At 38.8% G+C, this 13,724-nt stretch overlaps 1 protein-coding gene across 1 annotated transcript in view; it reads left to right on the top strand.

Moving 5' to 3' along the window:
• Positions 1-13,724, top strand: part of DNAH14 (dynein axonemal heavy chain 14) — a gene marked incomplete at its 5' end in the record, with an annotated part of 509,245 nt that overhangs the window by 173,783 nt on the left and 321,738 nt on the right. Inside the window, 3 exons of the mRNA XM_077129892.1 lie at positions 5,083-5,452; positions 6,327-6,517; positions 8,565-8,810. Coding sequence (XP_076986007.1) covers positions 5,083-5,452; positions 6,327-6,517; positions 8,565-8,810 — 807 coding nt within the window. The remainder of the gene's footprint in view (positions 1-5,082; positions 5,453-6,326; positions 6,518-8,564; positions 8,811-13,724) is intronic.

The raw sequence follows: 13,724 nt of genomic DNA, 5'->3' as shown, positions 1-13,724 counted from the left end.
TAATACCATCCATGTAAGTTATTGGGCAGCTGAAGAGTCTGGGTCTTCCCAGGTAAAGGCAAATAAATTGTAACAGGCAGGGTCTAGAGGGATTGTAAAGAAGGCATCTTGGAGGTCTAGGACAGAATAATGAGTGGTGTGAGGGGGGATGTGTGAGAGAAGAGTATATGGGTTGGGAACTACTGGGTAGATGGGGATGACAGCCTCATTAATTAGTTGGGGGTCTTGGACTAGAGGATACAGTCAGGTTTTTTTTAATTATTTTTATTTTTATTTTATTTTTACATGGGCAGGCCCCAGGAATCAAACCTGGGTCCTGTGGCATGGCAGGCAAGCATTCTTGCCTGCTGAGCCACCATGGCCTGCCCAACCATCAGGTTTTTTGACAGGCAAAATAGGGGTGTTATATAGTGAGTTAGTGGGTGTGAGGAGTCCTTTTGCCTTGAGCCAGTTAATGATGGGTTGGAGTCATTTTCGATGGGTTATGGAGATGGGAAATTGTGGCCAAGGTGGGAATGAGGAGGGATCCTTTAGCTGGAGAAGAACCAGTTTATGATGGGAAGCTATTAGGGGAATTGAAGTATCCCATACCTCTGGGTTCACTAGGTGAGGCGGTAGAGGAGGTGAGGGAGGGGTGGAACCCTGGATGGAGGTGGAGGCCACACATAAGGGTAATAGTAAATTCATTTGAGGTTTTTGTATCCAGTGAAGTGAGGCTTCTAATTTGGTGAGAAGATCCCACCCCATTAGTGGGCTGGGGCAGGAAGGCATCACTAAGAAAGAGTGTGAAATGGGGTAGCCTTCTATTAATAGTTAAGGGGCGCAAAGGACGGCCATCAATGCCCATAACCATGACCTGGGAAGGGAGAAGTTGACCCGCGTAAGGGGGGGGACAGAGAAGGTAGCCCCTGTGTCCACTAAAAAGGATGTGGACTTACCCACTACCTTGATTGTTACCCTGGTCTTGACGAGGGTGATTGGGGTCGCTGAGGCCGGGTGTCATCAGTCGTCGGTGGCCAGGCTCAGGACTGCCAGTGGTGGGTCAGTAGTTGGAAGGATGGCCCCTCCACGTCTAGGCACTTAGGGGCGGTCACTTTTCCAAAGTCCCTTTTTCCCACAGAGAGGGCATGGTCCCTTGGGAGGTCGATGATTGGAGCACTGGTGGGACCAGTGTCCATCAAGACCACATTTGAAGCATTTTCCTGGTGGTGGATTAGTCATAGCCGGCTTCAGTTGAAGTGGGCCGCAGGGCCGCAATCAGGGATTGGGTTTGTAAGTTCACCATTCTGCGGTCCAGGGACTCTTTCTCTGCCCTCTCTAATTCATCACGAGTATTAAAAATTTTAAAGGCAGTGTTTACCAGGTCACGAATAGGGGCCTGAGGACCGTCCTCGATGTTTCTAAGTCTGTGCCTTATATCCCAGTCGGAGCCAACTGGGATATAAAATGTGTGGCTAAGACGGTTTTACCAGCCTCTGCATCAGGGTCTAGGCGAGTATACTGGGAGAGGGCTTCTGTGAGCTGGTTTAGAAAAGCGGCAGGATTTTCTTCAGGACCTTGAGTAATTTCCCTTAGTTTATGAAAGTTGACGACTTTATGGGAAGCTTTTTGCATGCTGGCTATGAGGCATGTAAGCATTTTGTCTCGCCTAATCCATGTTTCTCCCCGCTGGAGTGTCAATTTGATAGTCCCACCCTGGCTCTTGATCTGGCAGTTCCTCAGCCCCTACCAGCATGGTGTGGTCAGTTATATGCACCTGGTTAGCATGAGCCCTGGCCGCACTGAAAATGTGGTCCATTTCATCTGTAGTTAGGGAAGAAGGGCAGATTACATGAATGTCATGCCAGGTAAGGTCGTAGGCATTAGCCAGATATTGGAATTCTTTAGTATAGGTAGTTGGATCTTTGGAGAAGGAGCCCAACCATTTTTCGATGTGAGAGCGATCAGCTAGGGAGAAGGGAGTGTGTACTCGAATTAACCCTTCAGGTCCTGCAGCTTCCCTGAGGGGACAGAGTAAAGTACTTTTTGAGCAGGTATGGGAGCTTACAGGTGAGGATGACAAGGCTGTTGAGGACGGCAAAGGATTAGGCGGTGGCAAAGGAGCCGGTGAAGGGGAAAGGGAGTATGGTGGTGGTTGGAGAGCCGCTGGAGTAGAAGGAGGAAGGAAAGGATAAGATGGCAGCTGGTGAGCCACTACAGCAGAAGGGGAAAGAGAAGAACAAGATGGCGGTGGGAGTGCCACTGGTGGAGAAAGGGAAAGAAGAGTGCAAGCTGGCAGTGGGAGTGCTGCCAGAGGGAGAGGAGGGTAGAGTGGGGGAGAAGAGGATAGTTTCCCTAAATATGGTGGAGGCCCTGGTCGTTTAAAGGAAGATGAATCAAGGGGGTCAGAAAAGGAGGAAGTTTCATTGGACTGTTTGTCCAGGAGTGAGGGCTTGGGGGTTTCTTTGGCTAGAAGAACCTGAGCCATAGAGCAGGAAGTGCAGAGAGAGGGGTGGGAGCGCAGAAGAAAAAAAGCCTGGATATAAGGAATTTCGGCCTATTTGTTATTCTTCTGGCAAAAGTTGCAGAGGTTTGTAAGGATAGTAAAATTGAAAGTCCCATTCTCAGGCCAGTGAGAATCAATGTCCAATTGATATTGGGGCCAAGCTTTTTTACAAAAGTAAATGAGGCATTTTGGCCAGATGTCTGGATGTAAATCCAGTGTTGTTAGGTTAGTCAGGAGACAACCCAGGGGTAGAAAGTTTGGCTTTTGAGGATTTGCTGCCCATACTGATGGGTCTGAAAAGATAAAGGACTGGCCCAGGGGGTGTTGGCATCCCAGCGTCCTGAGAGAGTCCTCGGAACTCTTCGGAGCAGGAGCTCGTCTCCCCAGGGGACATCTCATCCTGGTTTGAGGCCCTTTCAGGTCCTGGACCTGAAACTCAGGAAGGAAACGAGAAGCAGGGCATCCCCACAACTTTCAAGTCCCGGGAAAGGGTATGAGGTTTGCGGGCATCCCTGTTCACCTCAGCCCTCGAAAGAGAACCTGATGTGAATTCACGATTTTCGGAGGGTAATTTATGGACAGGCTGTCTCAGAATGGTGAGACCCGACAGTGGGGCTAGGAGGGAAAGGATTAACCCAATCTGTGGTGGGTGTGGTGGCGGGCCGAGGGAGCCCTTGTCACTGGATATGTGGAGGAAAGAGGAGAGAGGAGGCTGGGTCGCCCCTGGCCAGGCAGGCGGCACCCGCACTCTCCTCCCGGGTTACGCGCACCAAAATGTAAGGTTTAGGAGGCAAAAGAGAGAAGAGGCAGACCAAAAAACCTTAGTGTGAGCGAGTTTATTCCTGCGCTTCTGGGCAGAGCTCACAGAACTCCAGGTAGGGAGTTGCAAGCTCGCCGCTGGGTCCTGGTGCGGGTGGTTTTTAAGCAAGGGGGTTAGGTGATGTCTAGAAGGGGCAGCACATGTTACACAGCTCGAGTCATGGTGACCTTCCCTGTTCCCCCGACCTAACACTTCTTATTGGTGAGAACTACAGTAACCTGTGTTTTAATGATTTTTCCAAACTGTTTATGCAAAGAATTTGTCTGTCATTATCACTGATGATTCTATTCATTTAGCTTGTATTCAGTTAGTGTTATGACAGCTATATTATTGAATGTCAGGAGCTTAACAACAACAATATCAACAATAAAACCATAAAAGGAAAAATGAAACTGAAGAAAACACTTCTCCTAATCTTTGCAGATTGGCTCTTTGCTGGTGCTCTCATTCAGCACTTAGCCATCCTCGCAGTGACCTTAAAGAATAGGCTGAGGTGAAAGCATAAAGTCATCATAGATGTTTTCCCAACACACATCTTGCTTGGGAATTACGTGGCGTTATAAATTCTTCTGTGTAAATAGATACTCTGGATGTCCCACTATCCATAATAAATTCCGAACCTTACCCCCTGGCCCTGGGTACTATACTGAATATCTCAACCGGTAATCTTTTGTACCAGGCACTATAGTTTTATTGCTTTCTTACAATGTTTTTGCAGTTTTGTCATCTACTGCTATGAGCAGTGTAAATCCTGGGACAGGTGACACAGAATCAAGCATCTTGGATTAATCCTTTAGCTGCCACAAGCCAGTTTAGTACAGACATACATGCGTCCCAGTATGCAAATAAAGGTTATTTTGCTCCCTTTAAAACAAGTGTCCAGAAACCCATACTAGGAGGGTAGATTGGCATTGTACCTAGCTAAGGAGGTAGGTGGGGAAGCACCTACCATTTGTAAGTTGCCTTTTTCTTGATCCAGCATTCACTTAGTTACTGTAACCCACCCTTTCACTGTTTTCCAGAGTTCTGAGCAAGTTGGTTCTGGCAGTTGGTGCTAATATTTCTGTGTTTCTGTGGGTGATGGAGTTTTGGAGTTTCATACTCTGCCATCTTGCTGACAATATATTCAACTACTTTTTGATAAACAATTGCAATGTACATTGTCTGAAGTATACTAGAGAAAGAGAAAATATCTTAATCTTAAGGGTATTTTAATTTAGTAAGGTATAAATTAGGGGAAAACTTTCCTTATATCCCTAGTTTGGTGGTCCTGTTGAAAATGTCCACAATTTGATGTGTAATATTAAGACTAATACAAGGGTGCTTGTGATAAATGTCATAAGAGTAATATAAAATTTAGCAGGATCAGCAAAAGGAATAGAAGTATATTTTGTAGTCAGGCTGCCATAGGGCCATACCCTGGACTGCCATATACTGTTTTATCATGGGTAAATTATTTTTTAACTTCAGAACCACCTTGGAAAATTATCAATAATGTTATCTATCTTTCAAGATTATTTTATGAATCTAATAAGGTAATATGTGTAAATACTACAGTGCCTTAGATAGAGAAGTTACACAATGCATTGTAGATAGGATAATAATAATAGTTAAAATTAATAAATAATTTATCAATTAAGGACACTTTCAGATGATCACAAATAGCTTTTGTTAAAGCGTGCGTAGATTTTGTACTTAGATGCTTTAACTGTCAGTAAATGATGTTTAAGTTCTTAAACATTTTTGCCTTTTAGACTGTTTTACTGTTATTTTTTAGATAAGAACTCCTGTTCTGTTATGTCCTGGTACTCGAGTGTCAACAGCAATGGATATGATCCGGACTCTCTCAAAGGAAACTGTAAGTTTAGCAAACAAAGTTAAAACATATTCCAACTATCAGGGTCATTTTGAGGATTCACAATCCAGTATTCAGTCTGTTACTATGGAAGAAGTTACACAGCTTGTGCTTTCAGAGATCTCTGAAATTGAATGTGACTTAACTTTGAGGAGAAGATTATGGGACGCTCAAGAAGAATGGATAAAACTCTCTTGGGAATGGAGGAAGAGTTCTCTTCACAGTATTGATATAGAATCCATACAGAGAAATGTTGCAAAATGGATGCATATAATCATTATATTAGAAAAAGGTAAAAGTGTCTCTCTCCAGTTTTCTCGTTTAAGATTACTCACAAAATGGCCTCTGGATCAGCAGAATTATTGTCCTTGACCTTGTTTCTTCATCTGTTCCCATGGACTAACCATTTTAGCTAGAAAGATCTTACAGAAGTTAAAGTAGGAATTGTTCACCAAGACAAGAAAAAGATTAAAATTTTGTAGAAAATTATTAACAATTTTTGTATCCTCTAAAAGTTGATTCTCTGGGGTAGAACCCAGACACTTTACCCTGATTCAGGTTCTTCTTTTAATATTGGTCAGACACATTTTTATGAAAAGGGACAAGCTGCAGAATCAGCACCAAAATCCCAAATGTGTATGCTTATACTGTCCTTTGGGCAATGGTGGAAACAGCTAAAAAGTGAAGTAATTTTTTGAGATTTCCCGTATACTAATCATCAAACTACGAATCTTAAGCCAATGTAGAGATGCTATTCCTGTGTGAGCATTCTGTAATATAAGTCCAAAACTTATAAGAGTCTTTTGAATATGTATGTGTGTGCTTGTTGGTCTGTAAATGTATCTTGTCAGTGAAAATCTGGGAAACACTGTGGTAGCTGGCCATTCCTATCAGATTTTCTAAAATAACTTGTCTTTAATGATCTTGGTCTTAATCATCAGTCCTAATTTTAATTTATTATTAAATTTATTTTAATCCGTAGTTGATTTTTATGCAAGAGTGATGTTTACAAAATTCATTATATTATTATTTTTAATGTGGACAATTACTGATCACTGTTTTATTAAATAGTAAATTTTAAAGAATAATTCTCATTTTCTCAATTAGTTTTCTGGTTAAAAATGTGTTGAATATATTATAAGCTTACTGACTGATTTTATTTATAGGTATACCTAAAAATGATATGGTAACATATTTTAAGCAGTCAGTGACAGATTTTAAACAAGAATTACCTATCATCATAGCTCTGGGAAATCCCTGTCTCAAGCCAAGGCATTGGAAGGCTCTACAGGAGATAATTGGAAAGTCAGTTTCCCTTGATAAAGACTGTACAGTAGCAAATCTTCTAGCACTTAAGGTAAAAGAAAAATAATCTGAAAAATAGATTGAAATGAAAGAGGGGTCAATAAGCAGGCAAGTAAATCTAGAAGGAATAGGGATTAGAAAAGTGAAATGTTTATAGTCTATCTGTGAAAGTAGGGACCCTATTGCTAGATAATAAGTGATATGAAATTATATTTAATTGGAGATACTGAGTAAGATTGTTCTTGGGCATGTCAGGCAGAAGGTAAGAGTTAGGCACACTAAGTATCACTGCAAGTGGTAAAAGTTAAGGTAGATAGACCTAGAGGGGAACAGCTAGTGGCCTACATGGGGTTGGCAGATTATAATACCTCAAAAGAATTCCAGTGTAGTGTACTTACATTTCTAGCATGAATGGATAATTAGAAAAGGAAGTCTCATGCAGGTTTTGTAGAATCTAATTCAACATAGTTTGACATGTGAACCAAAAAAAGCAAGGTATTTTAGCCTCTGAAACACTATTGTCAAGGATCAGAGCAAACCTCCTTTTGGTAATTATAAGAGTCAGAAGAAATAATCAGGCAATCAGCTGGTGATCTCTAGTGAACTCTTAAATTTCTTAGATGATTTTGATAATCCCGTGAAAATTCTGACAACCAGTATAATGTAGATCAGTAGATGGATGTGATTTGTTTCAGAAATTCTGCCTTCATGTACTAAAACATGCATTTCTTTGCATTGGCCCAAAAGATGATGGTCATGCTGTAAGACTATCCAGGACAGGCAATATTAGAAATTCATTTGTAATCCTATCAATAAATTATGATGGCAAACAATTATATAACATCCATTCTGTTCAAGGTGTTGGATTCAATAACAATTGAATCAAACAAGTGTTTGATTAAATAGCAATTGGAAGAGGTCAATGATACTATGCATAAGATGTATAGTACCACTTTATGGTGGATCATTTTCAATTTAGAAAGCTATAGCTTTATAACAGAGGCAAATAATTAATTATAGCCACTCATCTGAAACTCTCAGGTGTTACCAACTAAATTGCAAAATCTGGCTATTTGTCAGTCAGCTCCCTAACTTGAACCTTGGCAGAGTTAGAAACTCACTTGGCTGAAATTTTGCCCTACCTATTATCAGTGTCTAGATTTAGCTTTTAACAATACCATGATGTCAGCAATTATGCACAACATTCTTTCACTAGCATAGAACCTTGATGGTCTTATGGTTTCTTATCTTCCTGTGGCTCTAAAATAGATGTTAAGAGCTAGACCTCTTTCCCAAAGCTGTTAGATAGGGGCAAAACACTGTCCTTATACCCATTTTTTTGCAGACTCGTAAGAGAGATGATAAAAACTAGTTTTATCTGTTCATAGGTCCCCCATTACCAAAATAGGGATTAGGCCTCATTCTTTTACCCTGTGAGGATGACATATGGAAACAATGATTGATTCTTCAATCATTTTTATCATTGATTGATAAAAAACAATCAGTCAAGGTAGTTAATTTGAACATGTGGAGATGAGAAGTTCCCTGAGTATCTGAGTGTATCAGGATCTTGTCCTCTGGAAATAGGCAGTCAATTCACATGGCAAGAAGGCCCGTATATGTTCTACTAATGAATCTTTAGAGGCACTTATATTTATCTTTCTGGGGATTTGGCAAAGAAAGAGAAGCCTTGGAAAAATGGCAATGTAATATTAGAGTTGCGTTTTCCTGCATTCTTTCCAAGAATTATTATAGAAAGTAAAAGCATATCACAAAGTAAGGTAAGTAGTTGGCATTAGTGCAGAGAAAAGAAAGCTAAAGGAAATGCTCAGTACCATCTACATATATATATACAGAAGATACTGTTAACTATTCTCTATACTGACTAGAATGTTAAGTAGTCAGAAAGATTAAAAACCGAAAAGGGCTGTATCATGAAGGATAGGTCATGAAGTCTCTGGCTAGGATGTAAACCTAACTGGAATCAGATCTTCAATACTTCTGATGGACCTTCAAAACATGCATTTAAATCCTCCATTTTAAATCTATGGGAAATTATTTACTTCACTGGATATTAAAGAATAATTTGTTCATTTTAGATGTTTCAGTATGAACATGAAATCATTGAAATATCAACCTCGGCAACTAATGAAACTGCACTTGAAAAAATGCTATTTAAGATGATTGATCTTTGGAACACTACTCCTTTACATTTAGTTCTTCATCACACAGAGACTTGTTCTATCCTAATAATTTCATCTGTAGATGACATAGTGGCCCAGTTAGAAGAATCTCAAGCCATACTTGCAACAATTAAAGGATCTTCCTATCTTGAGCCCATTAAGGTAAATGTAACAGCAAAAGGAAAATGTTTTAATTTTCCTTTGTTTTATTTATCACTTAAATCTTTTGCATTCTACAAGCTTTTACATTTTATAAATCATTCATATGCTTATATAGAAATGAGATTACTATTTAGTACTTTGACTATTAAAAATAACTTTATGGAAAAATTATTAATTTTTCATGAGAAAATGTCAATTTAATTTGTGAAGACAGGATAAATTTAGATCATGTGAAAATATGACCCTATTAACCAGGGCTTTTACCAGCAGTACAATTCCTGCCAGAAACATCCATGGTTGAAACAGTGCCTGTGCCAAAAGCATTGTCTTGAGATTATACTTGCTGTATTGGAATGCTTCATTTTCATTTCCTAGGCTATTGCTCTTTGAAGTTGATCTTATTTCTTACTTCTAGGTGGTTTAGTAGTAGAATGCTCGCCTTACATGTGGGAGACCCGGGTTTGATTCCTGGATCATGCATTTACCCACCCCCACCCTCAAAAAATTGTTCTATCCTAATAATTTCATATTATTATTATGTATCTGTATTTTCTTGCAGTTGTTTCTAGAATTAGCAGCAGCCTCCAAATCCATTTTGGTATAATTAGGAATTGAACCATAAGGTCAACCTCTGCTTGGTGCCCCCTGATATTCCTTCTGTGGGCAGCCCCATGTCCAAAATCATACCCAAGAATTAATTTAAGATTCCACATATGTAAGGATATAGAGATATTTGATAGCAAATTAGTATAATTTTATATGATTATACATATAATATACGTACATGTATCTACATAAATAAGTTGATAGAGTGAAAGAAATATGTACTCACCAATGGCATTACATTATTTTCAGTAATGCAGATATTTAAGAAAAATGCCAATTAATTAGACTTCAGAGAAAAATAATAAATTTTAAAAAGACATAAACCCAATAATCTATATCTCTGACCACAAACAGTAAAATAAAAACCAAAGACAAAAGAATAGCAAAGAATAGGCAAACAAAAAATCTCTCAAAAATGGACATTTAAAAGCATCCATCAAGATATATAAGACATGTAATTGAATTTTTCTTTATTTTTTTCATGGGCAGGAACCAGGAAATGAACCTGGGTCTCCGGCATGGCAGGCAAGAACTCTGCCATTGCACCACCACCACCTGCCCATAATTGAATTTTTAAAATTAGAAATATACAATAAGAAAAGAATGACATGTCAAACTTTGGCATAATTGGCCATAGCACCATGAAAAGAAATATTTTGAGCATTAGATGCCTTTATCACAAAGTAGAAATGAATTTAATAAATGATTCCTTGGTGTACTTAATAAGCTGGAAACAAAATGCACACGTACACAAAGATTTCCACTTCTGGCTAGAAGGGGTAACAGGAGTCAGATTTGCCATCTTTCCTGAAACCCCCATAGTCTAGACAAAATAAATGAAATAATTTTAAGGATGCTGGATATCAGGAAATGAAGGACAAGAATTCTTGAGAGATGGGGAACAAATAAGGTGAGCCTTACAATTGCTCTAGTTTATTGCCTTGCATTAATAGACCTTAGCTGGTGGAGGGAGTTCCGCCAAAGCATGGCAGACTCCCTGATTCGAGGAGTTGCTGCTCAAAGACTTGGAAGCCAAAAGAGGCTAGAGTTTGCAGGATAAATTACCAGAGAAAGCTGCTGCACAATAAGAGAATTTCAAAGATCTGCAGAGCGCCCTTGCTTAAGAACTCAGCAGAGTACTAATCAATGGTACATGCATGTCAGGAAACTACCATGCTAGAAAACACGCATCTGAGAGGATTAGAGGGAACAATGCTTGGTGTTCACACAGAGCTAGAAATAGTGCCTCTTAACACCAGTCACAATAGAAAGCCTCAAAATTCATGAGCACTCAGAAGGATCTTGCCATCGTAATGTGGAATAATTATCTCTCAACTACATACTGCTCTGGTTAATTTTCAAAGACCAAAAATGGTGAGACCGATACCAGGTAATTTAACTGAACCCAGAATAAAGTTCAATACTTATAGGGATATGAAACTATCTAGTACCTGATAAGATTACTAGATATGCAAAGAAGCAAGAAAATAGGGGCAATAATAAAAAGAAACATTAACCAACGAAAACTGATCCAGAACTGATACTGATATTAGATTAGAGATAGGGACATTAACATAGTTAAAATTATAACTATATCCCTTATGTTATAAAAGTAGAGATATGGAAGATAATAAAAGACCCAAATCAGAGGTCTAGGAAAATTATAACCAATTGTTCAAACCCAGTGAAAAGATACAAATTACCAATTTCAGGACATCACTATAGATTCTAAGTGTAATGAGGGAATATTATGAACAGCTTTAAGCCATTATACTCAACAATTTAGAAATAGATGAATTCCTTGAAAGACACAATCTATTAAAGCCCACTTAAGAATAAACAGATAACTGGAATAGCCCTTTATGTATTGAGGAAGTTAAAATTTTAGTTTAAAATCTCTCCACAAAGAAAATTCCAGATGTTTTGTTGTGCAAAACATCTAAGGAAAAAAAATACCAACTCTACATAAATTCTTCCATGTTAGTGAAGAGGAAGGAGATCACCCAACTTACTCTTGATTACCTTGATGCAAAACCAGACAAAGATATTATAAGAAAACTACCCACAAAGAGCATTCTTGAATGTAGATACAAACATTCTAACCAAAAATTTCCCAAGTCAAATCCAATAATATATAAAAGGGATGATACAGTATGGCCAGGAAGGATTAAATTGAGGTATAAAAGGTTGGTTTAATTTTCAAAACTAAAATTAATGTAATTCCTCATATTAACAAATTAAAAAAGAAAACCTATTTGATCACCTCATTAGATGCTGGAAAAGCATTTCACAAAATCCAACATCCATGTATGATTAAATATATATATATATAAGAGTGACCAACAAATGGCTTAGTAGGGGCGATGAGACAGTGACTCAGTGGCAAAATTCTTGCCTGCCGTGCTGGAGACCTGGGTTTGATTCCTGGTGCCTGCCCATGCAAAAAAAAAAAAAAAAAAATGGCAGAGTAGGCAGCAACAGATCCTCATACCTCCACAGAAACAATGAAAAATCACCAGACATGATCAAAACAAACTTTACCAGAACTCTGGAAAACAAGAGTTCAGCAACCAAGTGAAAGAGGAACCAAGAAAAGGCAACTTAAGAAGGGTAGGAAAGCTTTATAGCATTTCTACTTTTCATTGCCCCACCCTCTCTCTAGCTCAGTTGCAGTCTTGAAGACTGCATTCCCAGTGTAGAACTCTGGTCTGTGGTTCTAGAGGGAGCAGAGCAGACCTTATTTGAAAATTAGGAGGTGAATCTTACTGACCTGTTTGAGTGTTACCTGAAGGAATAATGCAAAATGCTTGTATTTGTTTCACCTGTCTTGGAACTCACACAAGGCAGAAAATGAGGTGGGCATTGTTTCTAAACACTAAGATAACAATCAATTCACATCCACCTGGGGAAAAAAATTACAGTTGAGACCTACAATATTATAATGTCACAGTATAGCACTCTGAGTTTATCCCACTTAGAGTTTGTTTAGCTTTTTGGATGTGTAGATTCATATCTTTTTTTATATTTGGAAGTTTGGGATCATTTATTTCTTCAAATAATTGTTCTGCCCCTTTTTCTCTCTCTTCTCCCTCTGGTGCTTCTGTAATACATACATTGCTCTGCTTGATAGTGTTCCCAAGGTCCGTTAGGCTCCAATCACTTTTCTTAATTCTTTTCTATAAGTTCTTCTCAGACTGGATAATTTAAATGGTCTTATTTCAAATTCACTGACTCTTCTACCTGCTCAAGTGTGCTGTTGAATACCTTTAGTGAATTTTCCATTTCAGTTTATTGTACTTTTCAGTTTTAGAATTTCTGTTTGGTTCCCTTTCATAATTTCTGTCCTCGACTGATATTCTCACTTTGTTCATAACATGGTTTTCTTTTCTTCTTTGATCATGTTATCCTTTAGCATATTTAGAACAGTTGTTTTAAAGTCTGTCTAATAAATTCAATGTCTGTGTTTCCTCAGGGATGGTTTCTTTCACTATATTTTATTTCTTTGAATGGGCCACACTTTCCTGCTTCTTTGTATGGTTTTCTAGTTTGCTAGCTGCCAGAATGCAATATACCAGAAACAGAATGGCTTTTAAAAAGGGGAATTTAATAAGTTGCTAGTTTACAGGTCTAAGGATGAGAAAATGTCCCAATTAAAACAAATCTATAGAAATGTCTAATATAGGGCATCCACTGAAAGATAAAGCTGATGAAGTTCAGGGTTTCTCTCTCAAGTGAGAAGGCACATGGTGAACACAGTCAGAATTTCTCCCTCAGCTGAAAGGGCACATGGTGAGCATGGCTTCATCTGCTAGCTTCTTCTCCTGGCTTCCTGTTTCATGAAACTCCCTGGGAGGCGTTTTCCTTCTTCATCTCCAAAGCTCTGGATGGTGGACTCTCTGCTTCATGGTGCTGCAGCATTCTCTGCTCTCTCTGAATCTCTTATTCTCCAAAATATTTCCTCTTTTATAGGACTCCAGTAAACCAATCAAGACCCACCCAAATGGGTGGAAACACATCTCCCCTAATCCAGTTTAAAAACTACTCTGGATTGGGTTACATCTCCAGGGAGATGATCTGATTCATACAGTATTGAATAGGGATTATTCTGCCTTTATGAAATGGGATTTTGATTAAAACATGGCTTTTCTAGGGGACATAAATCATTTCAAACCAGCACATATGCCTTGTGTATTTTGTTAAAAATAGACATTCAAATATTATGTGATACTCTGACAATTAGATTCTCCCTTTCCCCATGTTTTGCTGTTCTTGATTGTTGAAGGGTTAGCTTATGCTCAGCCAGAGTTT

The sequence above is a fragment of the Tamandua tetradactyla genome, chromosome 2 (genome assembly GCF_023851605.1).
Source record: "Tamandua tetradactyla isolate mTamTet1 chromosome 2, mTamTet1.pri, whole genome shotgun sequence".
NCBI lineage: Eukaryota > Metazoa > Chordata > Mammalia > Pilosa > Myrmecophagidae > Tamandua > Tamandua tetradactyla.
Note: the sequence above shows the minus strand (reverse complement) of the source record. Positions and strands in the feature narration are given on the sequence as shown.